Below are 20,299 nucleotides of genomic sequence, written 5' to 3'. Positions count from 1 at the left end.
CACTGTTGTTTTCAAAATATTTGAAAGCAATAAAACAATAAAACAAGAAGAAATTATTAAAAAAGAAAGTTTATTATAAAACAACAACTCCATAACTTAACAACATTTATAATAACATTCAAAGATAGTGATAAAATAAGTTTGAAATAAATACAAGTAAAAGTTATTTAATTGTGTATCTTTCTGTTGCAGAGATGACACAATACACTACTCTGTGTATGAAAATAAATACAATGAGTTTTGCTTGGCTTATAATTGTAATTAATTAGCTTCTTGGGAAACTAAATGGTTGCACGTGATATGTCTTTCAAAATAAAAATCGGATATTAGAAGGAAAAAGAAACTCTAAAATATTTAACTTTGCAAATTTAATGAGAATATTTCTATGTTTGTTGAATGTTTTTATAAATCTCACATTCAAGAAATAAACGAGCTTTAATCATTTAAAACTAAAAACAGAATGTGGTAAAGTCAGAAAATGCTGAGACTGACCATATTCCATTTTTTGTTCCATATGTTCCATATTCCACTTTTTGTTAATTTATATAATCAAATGTGCATTAATAAGTGATATAACGCATAAAATAATTTAGTAACAGTCTTTTAAAATTTCATTTGAGTTTTGATGCTATGGTCTAAAATGAAGCGTTTCTTGGATTCAGGACAAAGCCTATTAAAAATATATATATTTTTTATCCTCATTTACGAATTAACTGAATTTAAATCAATTGGATAGAAAGATATACCAATATCGAAAAACTTAATTTTTAACTATAGGAACGCTCACTTCTACATTTTATTAACTTATCTAATAGTTTTGCTTAGAAAATGAAGTGTTTAAAAAAATTAAGTCAGATCATTTGATGGTGTTTCCTTTCAATTTACTACGCATAATTTAACTAACCAATATGGCAACTTAGCAAATCTTACGAAGCTTCTATAAGTAAGCAAAGCGGAACCGCAATGGCTCAGTAGTTAAAGGCACTGAACCAGTGGCGTACCTAGAGGGGGGCGGTGGGTGCGGTCCGCACCGGGCGGCACTTACCTTGGGGCGGCATTTTTTATATTTACTTATGGTTGTAAAAAGCAACTTATTCATTTCATATTTATTTTCTTTCTTGAATAATAAATGATTATTATGATTATTATAAATTTAATATTTGGTTTATATAAATTATGATTAACTATATGATTTCGAATATTATTCCTTGGTGTATATAAATGCATTTTAGTGTAAATTTTGAATTCTAATTCAAGAACAAGATAATAATTTTATTTTATTGTATTCATTAAAATTCGTTGAATTCGTAAAAGGATCTTTACGATTTTGTTCGGCAATTTTTCCTAACTAAAATTTTTTGATATCAGTTTATAAATGTCATTTCTTTTGAAAAGTTTATATGATTACTTTGAAGTGATATATCAATATTTTTTTAAATCATCGATTTTTCTTTTGAAAAGCAGGGCCGGCGGAAGGCGGTCTAGGCGGGAAGGCGGAAGACCTAGCAGACCGCCGGTCTGCTAGGTCTGCAAAGCATTAGGGCGCCGGCATAAGAGCTATCTTTTTTAAACAACAAAATCTAAACGAGACAAAATAAAAATACTGACGAAGTTACAACTTCAGGAATCGCAAATAGATAAATATACTCAGTCCGTTTTGAAGAATTGTATTCGGAATGATAAATTGCTTATAAACCATTTTGTTCATTCGCGATTCAATCTTTTAACAGTGAAGAGTGAAACAAATTATTAGGGTGCCAGTGCATTTGGAGAGTTTATTATAGGTAAGTATATTATATTACGTATTATAGATATAGATGTCATTCTAAATGCTATTCAGAGTAGTAAAATGACTTTGCCGTTTTCTATACATAATATACTATTTATTTCGACAAGTTATATTTTTATTATATATCCCTAGGATGAAACGAGTAAAAGAAAGTGGTGCGTCATTTAGAAAGAAAAGGAAGAGAAGGGAGGAAATACAGACTAAAAATACTGGAGCACTACTCAAATATATCTCCCACAAGTCAACTTCTAGTTCTTTTAGTATTGTTGCCTCAAATACGGGCGAAGAAGCAGCCCTCGAAGGCGAAAAAACATTTTCCAATGTTGTTCAAGAGGAAAGACCTGCTTCACACACTGGCGAAGAAGTAGAAAGTTCATCAAGTTCTGATGAAGAATCTGCTGCACAAATTATTCCGTCTATTTCTATGAAAGATATTGGATTATGGTCTAACAAAATTGACGACAATACAAGAGTATTTCTGGTACGTCAAGGTCCCTTTGCAATTCAAAGTTTTGACGCCGACTTCAGCGAAGGAGTAAAACGTCCTAATAATACAATCAGAGCCAAAGGTGAAACAAGAAAACTGAGTCAGGACTGGTTTTTTAAAATTTTGCCTAATGGCGAAAAGCTCTTAAGATCGTGGATGGTATATTCACCATCGAAGAAAAGTATTTATTGTTTCTGCTGCAAACTGTTTGATAATCTTTGTCAAGCAGGTTTTAATACGGAAAATGGTTTTAACAAATGGTGGAAACTTAATCCCAAAATTAATCAACATGAGGTGAGTCCACTGCACATTCGATCATATTCCAAATGGAAGGAATTAGAAATAAGACTTGGACGTGGCGCAACTATTGACAAACTACAACAACAGAATATTGATAAAGAAATAAAAAAAATGGAAGGAAATTCTAACAAGAATACTTAATATAATTAGATTCTTAGCAAAACAAAATTTGGCGTTTCGAGGACATCGTGAAAGTGTTCATCAGGAAAACATCGATTCAATGGAAAATAGAGGAAATTTTCTTGAGCTTGTTGACTTATTGGCTAAGTACGACCCAGTATTACGAGAACACGTAGTAAAAATTAAGATGGGTAATAAATATAGTATCTCTTATTTGTCGCCGAAGATCCAGAACGAATTCATAGAGCTATTGGGAGGCGCAGTCAGAAAAACAATTATGGATCAAATAAAGCAGGCTAAATACTTTTGTATTATATTTGACAGCACTCCTGACATTTCACACAAAGATCAAACCAGTCAAAATATTAGATATGTAGTTATTGATGGTAGCGAAGTTAAAGTTGTAGAATCGTTTATTGACTTTGTAGAAACTAAAGGAAAAACTGCTGGTGAAATCACAGATATGATTTTAACGAAATTAGAAAATGACGGTTTAGATATAAAAAATTGCAGAGGACAGGCTTACGATAATGCTGCCGTCATGGCAGGAAAGCACAGCGGTGTTCAAACTCGTATTAAAGAAATAAATCCAAATGCAGAATTTGTAGCATGTACAAATCATTCTTTAAACCTGGCATGTTTACACGCAGCTTCTACAGCTATCAATTCCATCACATTTTTTGGAACTATCGAACAGTTTTTTTCTTCTTCCACACATAGATGGAATGTTTTACTTTCTGTCACTGGTCAAGGTGTTAAACGCAGTGTAGAAACTCGCTGGAGCGCTAGAGCTGCCGTGGTAACTATAGTAAAAAAACATTTTTTTTTACATTTTAAGCGCTTTGGAAAAATTGACATCTGAAGAAGAAAATAGTAAAACGAGATCAGATGCTGGAGTATTACTCAATTCTATGCAATCTTTTTCTTTTCTATATTACCTTCATTTATGGGAACCCGTCCTTTTGGAAATTAATGACGCTCAAAAATACCTGCAAATAAAAGGGTTAAATGTCCACCAATGCCATATAAAACTAAATTCTTTACAAACACATTTCATAGAACAAAGAGATACGCTAGTACAAAACGCTGTTATAGCAGCCAAAATAATTTGTGAAGAGTTGGAGATATCGACTGAGCGTCGAGTTAGAAGGAGAAAAAATATGAGTGGGGAAAATTCGCGAGACGTGGGGCTATCCTTAGAAGAAGAAGTACGAAGAGAAATGTTTTCATCTATGGACAGAATTATAAAGGAAATAAAAGAACGCTTCGATCAGTTGCATGGCCTTGTAAGAAAATATTCGTGTATAATACCGTGTAACCTACTAAATGAAGAATTTGAATGTCAAATAAATGACTTGATTGACATTGATAAAGAACAGTTCCATATTGAAAGAAAAAGGATCCAGGTTTTTATGGCTGTACCTACACTAAAAGAAGAGGCAAAACATTGGAAAAACGGGGAGAAGGGCCCTCTTGATCTGCTAAAATTTATTCAGCAGTATAGGTTGGAAAATTCTGTTCCCAACATTGTAATTTTGTTAAGAATTTTTTTAACAATTTCAATCAGTGTCGCTAGTTGCGAAAGAAGCTTCTCAAAATTGAAGTTGATAAAAAATTATCTTCGTTCTACAATGAGTCAATTAAGACTACAAAATCTTGCAATATTGTCAATAGAACAAGAAATTACAAATAATATAAATTTTGAGAGCATTATACACGATTTTTCTAGTATGAAAGCTAGAAGAGTAGATATTATATAAATATGTTTACGAGTGCATGCAAATATTTCTAAAAAAATTTACTCTGTGTATTAATTAATATTGATTAAATAACTTAATAATTTATTTATGTGTATTAATTTATAAAAACCACTATTTGATTGACTTATAATAGAAAGGGCGGCAAACTGGAGATCGCTCCGGGCGGCAAAAGTTCTAGGTACGCCACTGCACTGAACTGTCATTGTAAAGACCTTTGGTTCGATCCTCAGTGACTTCAAACCTATTGCTACCAGCTTTACTTCCCAGATCAAAATGCCAGATGGTTTTTCACTGATGGACCAACATAATCTGGATGTTAACCATCAATAACTCCATCAAGAACCATTATATTTCTTGATGGTAACAAACGTAAGTAACCATTATCTCAATGCACGAATTCGGATTGATTTATGATGGTGCAGCACAAGAATAGCAACTTGTTTTGACGGTTTGTTGACGATGAACCATCACAAATTTCCATCATAGCGTCTTAGAAATCCAATGTTGGGACGATCATGAACCACCATCATCCCAATGTAGGAATTCGGACTGATTTGTGAGGATCAAACATTAAAAAAAGAAAAATTCTTTTGATGATATATTCCTGAGAACAAACAAGAATTCTCATTAAACCATTATGAAAATGTATAGTTGAAACCATCATGAACTATCACGGATTTTTGGTCCATGAGAGTCAAGCTTCTCTTGATGGTTAAATATCATAGTATTAAAATAGCATTTTCCATCATGAATTGTTTGTTGGCATATCTAAAACCATGTGACGTAATGGAAAATGTTAGAAGTTGATGACCATCAAATGATGTTGGACCATCATGAATCGCACTTAAACCAACATAAACCATCAAAATCTTTTGATGGGATCATCAAGAATTTTGACTTGGATGAGAAGTTAAAATGGTACTGTGCACAGTGCTGATCACATTGCTTGAATCATAGTCTTGAAATTGTAGAGGCTTAACCTCCATGAACCAACGGGATGTTGGGAGAATTGTTTTACTTTAAACGTTATAAAACGAAACTTCATGAATCTGCTTAATGTTATTGAGATTAAAAATGCAGAATGCTAGAAGCTGCTGTTTCAATGCGTAGTTGCAACTACTCTGTGTATCCAGTTGCTGTAGCTTTCTACTCTGGTGTAGATTCCAGGAGTATTTGGTTGCCCACATCCTATCCCGAACGATACAATTCCAACTTGATACCATCGTCCTTTCTTTTCACACGTCAAAGGACCACCACCATCACCCTGTTAAAATAAAAAATTATATTACATTTTAAAAATATTTACATACTATGGCATTAGAGAAACTATTGTTCGTATAACTTTTTAAGACTATCACGTGGCGAGTTAATAAACAAACAAAAAACAAAAAAAAATGCGGAGACTTAAATTAAATAAACAACCGATCACTCATTTTTATCACTTCTAATTTCTGTGAAAGGCATTTAATGATAAAAGTACAAAAATGCAAGAAGACTCTGGGAAACAGAATTTTCTTCAAAATATTTAATAAACTTATTCAAAGATTTGAAAATTTTTCAAAAATGTTTCAGAATCCATCAATTTGTGAGGGAAAGATTCACGTGGAAGGAAAGCTCTTTAATAATTCACATATTTCAAAGTTGTAATGATTTTTGCCTCCCAAATGTTTATACATAAAGATCTTTAAAATCAATATATTTAACTAAATTTTGTCGCAATTTCAGATTAGTTTTATCGTTGAATTAACTTTTATGGCCGTAGATTATTTCTAATATGATTTTTTTTAAATATATAAATAACATATATTTGATATATATAAATCTTGCATAAATTGAAATAACACGTCAGAGGTGCAATCAGAGAATATATATTTTTAATATATTTTTTCACGAAGACGAATAAAAATATTTCTATTTATTTACATTTATCTCAAAGACACACACATAAATTACCAAAATATTTTTTGACAAATGTATAAATTAATTCCACTCTTCACGTACGGAACAAAAGCGTGGCATCGCCATGTAGATATCTAAGGCAATGAAAATAGCTTCTAATTCGCTTGAGGAAAATATTTACCATACTTTGGTTTGAGATCCGTAGTGGCAACAGAGGATAAAACACTCAACCCTCATCAATAAGGAGACCCAGGTTCAATTCCCAGCGATGGCTGGTTGATTCGAATTCTGATTTGGGCTCGCACTGACCGCAGTGCTGTCACAAATGTATCGCGTAGATGTATCATGGGTTAAGTCCCTTGTTGGCTGGCAAACTGAAACAGGGTTTCTTCTTCATTTTATGCAAAACTCGGATTAATTCACATTAAAAAAATCCTCCACAACGGCTGGTTTGTTTCAATGCTTGCCACTGCAGTTCCCTTGTCTTTTGTGTTTGATTCAAAACTACAAGGCTGCACATGGTTTGGTTCAAAATTACAAGTGGAATGTTGATGGCAGGAAACCCAAAAACTGATCGACTGTTCAATGCCAGATATAAAATACTTAAGTGTTTAATTATTTAAATAATTTAAAAATAACTTAGTACTTTTATTAGGATGAAGTTATAAAATGGTATTTAAATTGACGAATTTGATAAAAATGGACAATTATTTTTGTCCCTATGCAGATATTTTAAGATTGGTGTACAGAATTTTTTAAAAATATACTTACTTCGCAGGCGTCTCTACCCTCTGCGCCTGCGCAAAGAGAAGTTGCGGGTAATTTATAATTTGGTCCAAAATGAAACCTCAGAGCTCGTTCGCAATCATCATTTCTCCACAACGGTACATTCACTTCTTTTAAAACGACTGTATGTTCATCATCTAAAAATAAGTCATTCGAATTAGATTTTACAGAAAAATAATACACATAATGATTTAAAATAAAAACAAAATTGCTTATTCGAGCACTAAATTTAATATTTAAAAAATAATTAAGGAAAATTATCCTAAACAGTATTGCTCTTTTTAAATCAAGAAGTTTACAAAATTTCCATAGATACTTATTTAGCGTAGCTAGTTATCATAAAACAATTCTTATTTAAAACCATATATAGATAGTTATGCAAATATTTGTAAAAAACACCATTTTTCAGTGATTTATTTATTTATTTTTGGAATTTTCGCCATGGATTAAATAAGTGAACTTTTGCAAATAAGGAATTTTATCACTTCCACTTACACGGGACACCGGTGTCTCTTTTACATAAATTTTTTCTGTCGTTCTAATTATTAGCAAACATATAATTTAGTGTTTTTTAATTATAAAAAACAGTCAAATAGTTATTAAAAAATTTGTTAGATTATCGGAATTATATTTTTACTAATACACAAAATCCAAAAAAATATAGTTTGAAAATTTTTTTTCATTCATATTCAAAAATTTATAAAAAAAAAAATTTTGTAAAAAAAAAAGTTTCAATTATGAATAACTGTTTCTCTTAGATCTAAATGACTGCAAATAAGTGCAAAATTTCAAAAAATTATTGTTTAGAAGTGAGCTGTGTCCTCAGAACAGAAGTGAAGATTGAAAGATTTTACCTTTAATAAAGAAAAAGACACCGGTATTTCAAGCTGTATTTCATAACCATAAATTATTAAAATGGTAAATATAATATTTTTCACTTATTTTGATCTAAATTAAAACAAAATTATGAAGAAAAGTATAAAACATGTTTAATAAAAATTCTGAGTCAAAGGGTTAAACAGACATATTAAAAATTTTTCTTGTTTATGATGCTGCAGTTAAAAGAATATTTCTTGTTAGTGATGATATAAAAACCCGTAAGACATGTATTTAAAAACCTCAAACTTATATTTAAAATGAAGTTATTTATTTCAATTCATATTAACTTTTATTTAAATTATTATTTCTCAATAAAATATAACATAATAAAATATAACATCTTAATGATCTATATTTTATTGAAAAATAATACTTTAAAACAAAGAAAAAAATTCTGCATCTAAAATTTATAAGTTTTTGAGTATTTGAAAATTTTGACGTACTTATTCCAAAAAATAAAAATACAAAAAAAATACAATAATATTTTTCTATACTTTAATATTTGGAATCAGCCTTAAAAAGACAAAAACAAAAATAAAATAAGTTTTCACAAAACACCGTAGTTTAAAAAAATTGCTTCAGTCCTCCATTCTGCTATTAAACTCAATATACTTTTGAATAATGAGTGCTGAAATTTCTTAAAAACAAATATTTAAAATACTATCTCGATCTTCCATATTTTAATAAACATTGATGCCTTAAAGTGAGCCATGATTGCATTGTGATAAAAACACTATACTGACATTAATAAGAATTGGTGTTTAACACCCGATCAATGGTTTGTTGCTCACTGAGCTTTAAATCGATTGGTGACAGCCTGTTGCATGCAAAGGTGACCGTTGCGCTGCACACATTGCCACTATCACGCTGTTGGTTTCTAAATTATGGAGCTTAACCTCAATGGTCCCCCATAACCTAGCAAAGGTTTGTTTGCTTTTTTCTAAGAGAATTGCACAACTTTTTATTAATATTTTTTTTATTTTAAATTTTACTATTTTACTCGTGAATTAATAAAAATATTAAAACACATTTTCCAATAAAAACAATTTCTGAAGCAAAAGCTCGCAAGCTTTTCGTGTTTTTTTCCCCCTTTCTTTTTAAGTTAGAGAATTGCTTTTTCTTTTTTTAAACTTTCTCATTTTACTTTGAAACTGGCTTAAGATATTAAAACATATTCGGCATAAAAATTTAGAATAAAATAAAGGTATGAAAGCACATTTCTCAAAAATAAATAAATAAAAATACTCTGCAGCAAGAGTTCGTGTTTTTTTAGGACGAGGCGAGAAATACATTTTTTTATTATTTTAAGCTTTAAGCTTTGTTTTCGAATAAAATAGAGATATCAAAAATAAAAATTTTCAAAAACAAATAAATAAATAAAAAATACACGGCAGCAGGAGTTTGTGTTTTGGGGAGAAAGAATAATTTTTTTTCTTTATTTTTTAACATTATAATTTCATTTTCGAATAAAGTAAAGTTATTAAAACTTTTCTTGCATTAAAAAAATAATTCAGCAAAAATTCGTAAGTAAATTTATAAAAGTTTTCTTTGGGGGGGGGAGGACTCTTTTTTAATTATTTCATCTCAAACTTTAAGATTTTAGTTTAGAATTAAATAAGGACATTAAAACACATTTCGTGTTAAAAAATATTCTGCGTTAAGAACTGTAATTAATTTTAACGTGCCTTAGAAAATATCTATGCTGTACTTTCCTACATTTTCACATAAGGAGCAAACATCCTTAAGAGAACTCCATACTAAGGGAGAATCTTTTCGAAACGAATTGGCGTCCTCTTAACTAAGAATGAAGATTTAAACTATCCCTAAACACCATAGTTTCTTTGTTTTTTAAAAAAATCTTCAATCAGGCATCCAGTGGTTAGGTTCAGTATTCTTTGCGGAAGTACATATTTGAATTTCTTCAAAACAAACACTTAAAGTGCGATCTCCAAATCACGTGAAGCATTCTTGTGTGAAACGTATTTTATTGTGCGTGAAACAACGCTTCAAGGGCGGTGGCGAAAATAAAAGGTAAAAAATATTTGTAATAGGATTTATAAATAAGTTGTTTGAAGATTGTGTCCTTCACAGTCATAAACTTCCCGATAATTTTATGGCCTATCCAAAAAAATTTAATTTCTAAAAAAAATCGGTGGAATTCCATTGATATCCTATCGGTTATGCTTTTCTGCGCTTAAATGCTGAAGATGTAGTTTAAGAATAGCAATTTAGTCCTTGAAGTAAACTACTAAAGTTTAAAAACCGTTAAATTGCTTGTCTTAAAAAACTCTTTATGAATTGATCGGAAATTGTGGTTAGATATTTTTGAAACGCTCCAGACATTATTATGAAACAAAAACAAAAAAAAATGCTTATTTAGTTGTTTTTAGGAAATTAAATAAATAAATAAAATGAAATGAAGATTTTAATTTAAAAACTTATTAAAATTGAATGTCGATGCACTTTCATTTAAATAAAAGGTATCTGTGTACGATTTCATTGCTTGCGCACAGTTATTAGTGACTTGTTTTATTTTCAAAAGTGAAAGACTCCTTAAATTATAAAACATACTGATGAATTATAGCTAATTTTATTTTACATTGGATTTTATAAAAAAAGTAGTCTTCCGACTCAATATTAAAAGCATTGTTATGCTTTGCTTACTGAAAAGCACAAAAGAAATGTTCAAACCGAACACCTTAATAGCTTTTGATCAGATGATTGGATTTCCACGTACTATCTTAACAATTCGAGATGCTAAACATAAATATGCTGACTTATATGTGCAGGCAATATTTTAATTACCGAAATTAGTCACAAAAATGTACCTGTTTTTTTCTCTCTTTTTTTTTTATTGTAACCAATTTAGAATTATGACTCTCAAAACATGAGGGTGATTGCAAGCTGGAAAATATGGTCACAATAGTTTAGGTGATCGCAAGTTTGGGCTCCAAAGAGTTAATTTCACCTCTAGCTCACTTCTTCGTATTTCTGAAAACATTTGAGCAAATCAAAAACTTTTTGTACCCAATTATAAAACTCGTTTATCCGAAAGTAACTCTCCATAGAAGATAAATATTTGTGATAATTTATTATTCATTTTCAAATATGGGCAAAACAAATTTTCATTTATAAGTTACACACATTTTTCCACCATGTTTAGTTATGTAATTTAATTGACAAAATAAAATATAGTAATGGAATGGGTTTGATAGTTCCTCAACTTTTTATTTATTTTCCGCAACAATTGTGAAATTTCAAACCTTTTCCAAATAATTACTAATTCCTTTATGATTTGTTTCATAAGCATTCAATTGAATTTCGATATTATTCAACAAGTTTTTTAAAGTACTTTTCTTTTCATTTTTTACTAATTTTCATTTTTAACTTGCGGTAACATAATAACATAATATAAGTGTTATTAGTTTAAATAAAAGTTTACAGTAAATAAAATGCTTTTTTATAACACATTTTATTCTCAAAATATTAATTAAATTAAATGCTTCCCATAATCAGTTTTATGACAGTATTTAAGTAAATTAGTTATTCTATTATTCTTACAAATATTTTTATTGCAAATAAGTTGTTTAATGGTAGTTTTTCATGGTACATATTATACAAGACGGCCATTATTAAAGTAGAGGTGTTTTTCCCCCGATAAAGAAAAAATTGTTAAATAGTGTTATTTAGACAATAAGAATTGATTTAAACAAACAGATACAGTTCTGTTTTCCACCGCCAGGGGTTACAGTAGCACTATAAAACAATTTTTAGAGTAAAACAAACAATGCAAGTACAAAAATGTTTTTAAATATTAATATTTTAAACGTATTTTGATTTTGCTATCGTATTTACAGTCTCAATTACGTTTTATACTTATATTTTATAAATCATTTAATCATTTTAGTAATCGTGTTTACCCTTAGCAGAAACGTGCTGCAAGCAAATTTTATGCAGAAACGAAGAGGTTATTTGAATCTGATCTTGCACCATCGGGAACACTCATTGCTTAAAAAGGAACAGCATGCTAGAACTTAATTTATAAAAGACTAACTACAAATAACCCAGTTTTCACGCGAAAAATTTACGATTGCTCAGGGAAATCATGATTACTAAAGTTTTTATACAAAATAAATACAAAAAGCATTTGGATACATGCAACTCGAGCAGAAGTAAAGTGATTATGCCTAACCATGTGATTTAAATCTGATTTAATTGGATATCTGCAAGCGACATCACGCGTGTGTGTCGAACCTGATTGGCTTTTGAATGGACCAATACCATGATTTACTTACGAATACGTCCCTTGCAGGCATCCAATTGTAAATGTAAAAGTGATGCTGATATTAAAATGTTTGAAAATGCTAATTTTCTGTACTTGCTATGCCATTTTATCACAGGAAAATATCCAGTATCCATACAATGCCATTTTAACCCCTGATAGAGAAAAACCGAGCAATATTTTTCATTTAAAAAATCTAATTTCTAATCTAAATAGTATCTACACCAAGTATGATCTGATTTGGTTCAGCCCTTTTTTTCATTATCGGGCATTAAGCACTTTTACTTTAATTATGGCCACTCTGTAGACGTTCAGAAGACAAGATAAAAGATAATAAAGAAGGCATAGAGTTGAAAACCTCTTACTTCCGATTTCCTTGCCCCAGCCAGTAACAAAACATTTGTGAGAAAGAATAAGTTCATTGTTGGTTGTCCCTTCAGAAGGCATGCATACCACATTTACATTAGCTCTCCGTTTAGCAGGTCTATTTAGTTGAACGAGAGCAATATCATGCAGCAGCGATCGGTTATTAAAAGTTGGGTACACAACAATCCTTTTAACATCGAACTCTTCATAATTGTAAGGCTCTGATGTAGAAGAAACATCGTGTTCTCCAAGGCGAACTTTTAAAACATTTGGAGAAGTGCTAAAAAAAAGATTAAAAGTTATTTTAATTGAAGTGGAAAACCTATAAAAAAACATTTTGAATAGTTGCAACATTTCCCTCAATAAATAATTGTGAGAGTCATGGTGGCTCAGGGGATAGAGCGATCACCTTCTAATGAAGTAACCCAGGTTCAAATCCCACTGATGACTGGTTGATACGAATTCTGCAATTTTCAAAATAAAATTTATCACGTGATATATAATGTAGTGCTTTGTTTCTGAACTGCAAGTTGGGGGAATGTGAGGTTTTTAATTTACAACTGCTAATAAGAAGTTTCAAAACAAATAGTACACATGAAGCTTTAAATTTTGGTTGCGTTTCTCAGAAATAGTTTTGAACTTTGTTGCATCGAGCTAATAGAAACTAGAAATTGACATTTCTTTTTTTCCAATGAAATAATAAACAAACAGTTTCTGACAGCATTGTACTGGATTCTGATATCCCTATTTTAAAGTTGTTACAAGTTTCGAAAACTTTTTTACTGAAAAATGAGCTCCCGATTCTTATAAATAACCCTCAGAAATAAAAATATGAAAAAGGCTGGATTGTACAAAATTTGACTTCGTATAGTCATGTTCTTATACCTCAATGGGGCACTTGATTTATGATATGAAAAATTTTAATTTATATTATTCAATAATAAAATTATTGCTAATGGAACAAACTTCACGGTTCAAAGAAATTTTTAATGCATAAAATTTTAACTATTCATTTTGATGCTCATTATTTTTTGCTTATTATTATTCATTTTTCTTTATTCTCATCATTATTTCATGTTCATTGCAATACTTAATTTGTATTGAAATTTTTTAATGTTCATATTAACGTTCTTTTTCATTTAACGATGATTTCATAATTAAATGTGCAATGGACTTATTTTTTTTCATAATCTTTTAACCTTCTTAAAATGTTATTTTCAGAATTAATGCAAGCAACAAAAATGTGTTAATATGAGTAATATTTCAAAACTTAATTAATTATTCTAGTTTATACTAAACTTAATTGATTATTAAAACACTATGGCAAAGTTATCGAGCGTAGAACTGAAATCATATCAACCGATACATGGATATCAGCTAAAACAGCTGGTGACCACATTGCCACCATAAAATTGTGGCTTCTTAACGTCTATTAGATTATTGGTCAATGGTTTACTATTTTTTGGAGTGCATTGTAAAAAATGGATACTCAAATCTCACGAACTTTCCGGTATATTCTCCGAGTGAACGTTTCGTCAAAGTGTCGAAATAACTATCACCACTTCTCGGTACCATTGTTGATCACTTTTTCGTAGGCTCCATATAGGTGGATCAACATCACCCCAACAACACAAGAAAGACAGATTGAACAAAGAGATAAATTACATCCATGCCCGAATGGGATTCGAGCCCGGGATCTTCCTAGTTTGATGTTAACTCTTTGACCACTATACAATCGGTCGACTTATGTCATCATTCTTCTAGTTTCGATCGTCTAGTTTTTATTTCAGTTTTGACATTCTAGTTAATTAGCTCCCACAATGCACAGCGTTTAGGTTCCAAGTCAAGGAAACAGTTCGCATTTCTTCCCAAATAACGTGATTTCTTGGCGAAATGATTCTCGATATTAACAAAATGCAACTCAAGGACTGCAGAATCGTCAAAAGTGAGAATTTCATTTTTGAGAGTTGACTTTACAATTTGTTTATACTTCATGAACATTTGAGCGATTTGTTATAAAGTAAACATATTTCTTACTATTCATCAACACAATGAGCTGCCGTAAGAATCCAATATTCATCGACTAATGATGCTCCACATACGTAGAGGTCTTGAGGTTTTTCCAAAATTGCAGCCTAAAGTAAACAAGTAATTTATGTGTTAGAATTTCGGTATTCTTTGAAAACGTATACTAAAATTTTGATACTGTTTAAAAACGTATATCAAAATTTTAATATTGCTTAAAAAAGTATATTAGAATTTTGATATTGTTTAAAAACGTATATTAGAATTTTGATATTGTTTAAAAACGTATATTAGAATTTTGATATTGTTTAAAAACGTATATTAGAATTTTGATATTGTTTAAAAACGTATATTAGAATTTTGATATTGTTTAAAAACGTATATTAGAATTTTGATATTGTTTAAAAACGTATATTAGAATTTTGATATTGTTTAAAAACGTATATTGGAATTTTGATATTGTTTAAAAACGTATATTAGAATTTTGATATTGTTTAAAACTGTAGACTCTAAGACGTTTTTAAGTGTAAAAAAAGCCTTTGGATAATATAAATAATAAAAAATTAAGGTTTTAATTGCATGTAAAATTTAATTGTATTTAAGAGATATGCACGGAAGGCTAAATTTTAAAGAAATTAGCACCATCTATTTTTGATTCAGTGATCGGAGAGACACTTACTAAACTATTCAATCTTAAGGGTTTGATTCTTAAATATATTATTCCTATTATTATTTCGAATAGTGTGCAGAAAAAAGGTGAACATTCTGAATAACTTTTCAGTTTTTTTATCAGCTTTTTACGTACTAGTGCTTAATCTTAATGGCTTGAGTACCTGACTATATGCGCATTACTGAGTGAAGAAGATATTGTAAGTTACGAAATCTGACACAAAACATACTTTTTCTTAATTAAACCTACCTTTTGGCAGCGGAATTGGACTTTTTAACCTCAAAAGATATCGACAATTTAGAAGACAAGATTCCAATATTTTAAGAAGATTAGAGATCGATTGAAAGCTTTAATCCAATTACCAATATATTCTTAATTGCCAATTCAAGCTGTTCGTTAATTACCAATTTAAAATGCTGTAAAATTTAGTACACTTAACAGTTAATTTCTTTTTCTAATAATATTAAATTTATTTATTATAAAATAAATAATTTTAAAAAATAATTTTTTGCTTGGAAATATTTTATGATAATTGAATTTTATAACTATATGAACAAAAATTTGTTGATTCATCTGAATAGTTCTAAAGATATATAGAAATGCACAAAAACTGAAATTGACTTTAAGGGGTTCAAACTTTCGATTGCTCTCCTGTTCCTATACAATTAGGATCATATTTTCCAAATTGCAGCCTACTCCCTCTTTGTGTTTTGTGTATCTAGAATCCAAATCCATCTAAAAAATGTTTCAGTTTATTTAGAGTATGAATGTATGACCTTTAGATTCTGATCTGATTAGATTAATCTTAGTATCTTTCGTTTCAAGCTTTGTATACTACAATCTTTTCACTTAAAAATTAAGTAATTTTGTTTATTATTTTTTAGAATATTAATTTGTGAATAAAAATGCTTCGTCGAAAACGAAAAAAGTTACAAAGGGAAATGCATTATAAATATGTTCTCAAAGTACAGTAGTTACTTCTAAAGTATTTTGTAACTAAATAAAAAAGTATTTTGTAAAGTATTTCGTAAAGTATCTTCTAAAGTATTTTGTAAGCAAAATATCAGTCTTACTTTACATAAGAGTTTGTTAGTTTGCAACATTTGGAAGTAACCAGTGAGTTGTTGAAAAATTTCAGAATTAACGAGGCATCGGCATTATTTGCATATTTATAATTGAATTTTAATGTATATACATATATTAATTATTCTATGGAGGATAAAAGCATTTTCCTTGTTTAAATGCTGAGTTAGACACTTAAAAATAAAAAACGAAATTTCTTTTTAAGAAATGACCTAAGGATTAAAAGAAAAATTTACACGTAATAAATTCTTATTTAATTAAAAAACTTGCGTTTTTACTTTAAAAAAACTACTTATATGGAAAAAAATTGCTTTGATAAAAATATTATGAACGTTTATTTAGTTAAAAATGAAATAAAAATAACGTCTTTTTCTACTATTTGACCTTAATAAAGCAAAAATGTCTCTCATCTCAAAAATAACTTATGTAAAGTGTGAGAAATTTAGAAACAGTAGACTTTGAAGCAGAATTTCAATTTTGTTGACCGAGAAAACTATCCTATTTTTCCGATAAAAAATATTAAAAAAAATTATATGTTTTCTTACATGCCAGGCCCATTCTCCAGGTTCTGTAAAACCATCTCTCTCATCATGAGGACCTTTGGTTCCACAACTTTCAGATTTCTTCTGAATAGGTAAGATTCCTATGGACACAGCATTCGGATCAATGAAGCAGCATACTTTGCTGCTGTATGAGCAATAAGAATATGGCTTTCCACCAGATCCAACGCATTCCCAGTATTCCATGCAATGACACTGACTTCTAAGAGCGGCTGGAATATTTAAAAAAAAAAGTGCTTATTTATCAGCGAATTGCTAACTTGTTATCAAATAATCAGAATTGACCATCAACAAACTGATCAGAAATGTATGAGGACTGATTGCCCACAAATCATAATTGATCAGTAATGTATGAGAACTGGTTAAGCTGAGAAAAGAAGTATGATCAAAACTACTAGAATATGGTAAAATTTACCGTGTTAATTTAAGATAATTTTAAGAATAAAAGACTAATTCCCACATCAGTATTCAACGGTAAAAAAACGGCTTTTTACGGTTCAAGCATTTATATTTACGGTTAAAGCACAGTTTTATGGAAGGATGGTCAAATCGTGTGTATTGTCGTTTACTCGCTTCTGCATAACGGGAAAACAAGAACGAGATACAAATTTTAACTTTCAAATTGACTCTACTTTTTGAAACCTTTTAAGAAAGTTTACACTCTGTTTACACAATTTAATTTTTCCAATTCATCACGTATTATTTGAAAAAGAAAACACAAAAGACTTTAAATGATGCTTCAAATTGTTCATATATTGCCCCCAAAAGTTGGTAAAAATGCACCATCTATTTAGTTAAACGTAATGTGGCTTTTATGATTTGCAACTCAAATCACTTTCAAAAAATACACTTTATAGCTTTAAAATATTCTTTTGCATATTTTTTTCTAATTACGTGAAAGGAAATAAAATAAGTTTGAAAGCAATTTCAAAATTTATTCAATCAGAATTCGTTGCCATCGATAGTAACAAAGAATAGACTTCAAATATGTAGAACATTAGAATATGTAATGAAAACTTACCTATGGTTGAAAGAAATTGAGTGAGCACTACGCTTGGGCTTAATAACCATATGATAATCATGTATGCAAAATGTATCTAGAATAAGAAAATAAACAAAATTCATAATATAAAAAGAAAAAATATTCGAAAATTATTTTATGAATTTTTAAAGCCAGAAACATAGAGAGAGCAAAAATCATCTATAAATTTTTTAATATCTTTTTCTCAAAATAAATAATTTAGACTTAAAAGTTTTAGACAGGTACTTATCTGAAATGGCGACTGCTTTCCCGAGTTGTCGCCAACACGAACATTTTCTCCCAGTAAACGATAACAGCCGAATTTTAATATCACGATGCATTGTCAACAAATATCAACATTATACCACGATAACTTAAATTAATTCATATTATTTTTGTATTAATAAATATTTTCGCTTTTCAAATAAAATATATCAACACTCACGAAATCAAGATATTATAGCATTAGATTATTATCGTTATCAATAAAGATCGTGGTATTTTCATATGCCATATATCCATAGCAATATGGCATACGGCAATATGGCGACCATTACTATTAATGGTCGCCATAATGCCGTATTTGATACACCAATGAGTATTATCATCAGTAACCGATTATCTGTATAAACTTCATATAACCGATAAGTGCCTTTTACAGGAATGACTTGAATATTTTTTTTTCCTATGCCTACTTGTATATTAACTTTGGTCTTTATTAGCAGATTTGCTGGCCACTCTCCTCTGGGCACCATAGTAGGCGGGTCAACATTGCTCCCTCAGTAAGAAGGACACATAATGCAGAGAAGAGAATGAAAGAACATCCATGCCTCATCCGGGAGTCGAACCCGCGACCTTTCTGACTCAAGGTCAGCTTTCTGATCACTATACAACTGGTTGGCACTTGACTGATTATTTTGATATCAATTGTCAATGTTCCTGCTTTTTTTTTTTTTTTTTTTTTTTTTTTTTTAAATTTGGGGAAAACAAAATGTACATTCGAAAGTTTATGAAAATTAAAAATATGAATATTTATTGAAGCATTTATAATTTCATACGGCACACAATTTTAAATCACAGTTCATCAGAAAATTATTAGAATAATTAGACATATTACAAAATTATTAGAATTACAAAACGAAAAGGAAAAGAAAAAAAAACTCTTTTGCTCTTCCGTTTTTATGACATATAGAGAAATTATTATAAATCGAATAACAACATTTAAAGTAAAACAAACATTTCAATGTTTAATCTATTTATCACGTAATTCATAATTTAATCCTATTTGTGCAAATTTTAAAATTGATAACGTTGATTAAATATTATAGCACTAATATGAATTCGTTTAAATAATTCATAAAAATGTTTATTTGGAAAACTAAAGCAGCCCTTACGAAGAACACCTAACTTTCCACGAGGAAAAGTATTGCATATTGTTTTCTACATAGAAATAGTGATAGCTTGATTATTTACTTTATTACATTTCGTATATTCTTGTGGTTGAAATGCTAGTGACATATCTTTGCCATTAACTTTTTTTATCCTAATAAAAAACTTTGAAAAGTGAAGCAATTTCGTTTGCATAATAAAGAAATAGACATAAAGTTACCAAAAAAAGGAGAGAATAAAGAAGGAACTAAAAAAAATAATACACCTTGTTTCTGCTTCAAAAATCCATGCAATTGTATTTTTAACTTCTTTTTTTGCTTATTTCTAAATCTACAGCAATCTCATACGTTGTTTCTTGTTTGACTTTTCAAAGTTCAATATATTACAGTCCCAAAGTATTTTTTTTTCTTTTTACATAACAAAACACTTGGTTAGAACAGAACATATATTTTGTGTCAGAACAAAAATACACTAATCTAAGCCTTTACTACATTTAATATTTTAATATTATGAATTAAAAACAACTTCCAATACAAGATACATTTACCATTTTAGTACTATAAAAAGTACGTTCGTATTTTTCTTGTTTTTAAATTATTTTTATTATATCATTTTTATACTATTTTTATTTTATTATTTTTTTATTTTATTATATATTTTTTTTATTATTATTAGAATTGCTTTAGATATAAACAATTAAAAGCCTTATTAGTAAAACATATCAGTTCTGAAAATTCTACTACATATTAACATTTAATAGAGAAATAGAAACGTAGTCATAACACAATTTTTTTACTTTTTTTTTTTGCATTCATAAAGAAAGAAGTTTTCAAGAAAGAAATTCATAGTTTATTTTTTTTTAGATTTTTATTAATCAACTTAT

The 20,299-nt window shown here is 29.3% G+C and overlaps 3 protein-coding genes across 3 annotated transcripts in view; 2 read left to right on the top strand and 1 right to left on the bottom strand.

Moving 5' to 3' along the window:
* The first annotated feature begins 1,922 nt into the window (after positions 1-1,922).
* Positions 1,923-2,717, top strand: LOC147808189 (zinc finger MYM-type protein 5-like). Its single transcript, XM_087166921.1, has one exon. The coding sequence runs from the start codon at positions 1,923-1,925 to the stop codon at positions 2,715-2,717; it is 795 nt and encodes a 264-aa protein (XP_087023047.1).
* A 79-nt stretch (positions 2,718-2,796) lies between these two features.
* Positions 2,797-3,558, top strand: LOC147808188 (zinc finger MYM-type protein 1-like). Its single transcript, XM_087166920.1, has one exon. The coding sequence runs from the start codon at positions 2,797-2,799 to the stop codon at positions 3,556-3,558; it is 762 nt and encodes a 253-aa protein (XP_087023046.1).
* A 1,796-nt stretch (positions 3,559-5,354) lies between these two features.
* Positions 5,355-20,299, bottom strand: part of LOC107443846 (tryptase alpha/beta-1) — a 34,597-nt gene continuing 19,652 nt past the window's right edge. Inside the window, exons 3-8 of the mRNA XM_043041741.3 lie at positions 18,028-18,103; positions 16,992-17,218; positions 14,706-14,803; positions 12,668-12,948; positions 7,127-7,278; positions 5,355-5,720 (exon numbers count right to left, since the gene is read on the bottom strand). Of these exons, the coding sequence (XP_042897675.3) occupies positions 5,556-5,720; positions 7,127-7,278; positions 12,668-12,948; positions 14,706-14,803; positions 16,992-17,218; positions 18,028-18,103 (999 nt within the window). The 3' untranslated portion in view covers positions 5,355-5,555. The remainder of the gene's footprint in view (positions 5,721-7,126; positions 7,279-12,667; positions 12,949-14,705; positions 14,804-16,991; positions 17,219-18,027; positions 18,104-20,299) is intronic.

This window comes from Parasteatoda tepidariorum, chromosome 6 (genome assembly GCF_982258835.1).
Source record: "Parasteatoda tepidariorum strain Cologne lab strain chromosome 6, Ptep-v5.0, whole genome shotgun sequence".
Classification (NCBI taxonomy): domain Eukaryota; kingdom Metazoa; phylum Arthropoda; class Arachnida; order Araneae; family Theridiidae; genus Parasteatoda; species Parasteatoda tepidariorum.
The sequence above is the reverse complement of the archived record's forward strand: the minus strand, read 5'-3'. Positions and strand labels throughout refer to the sequence as shown.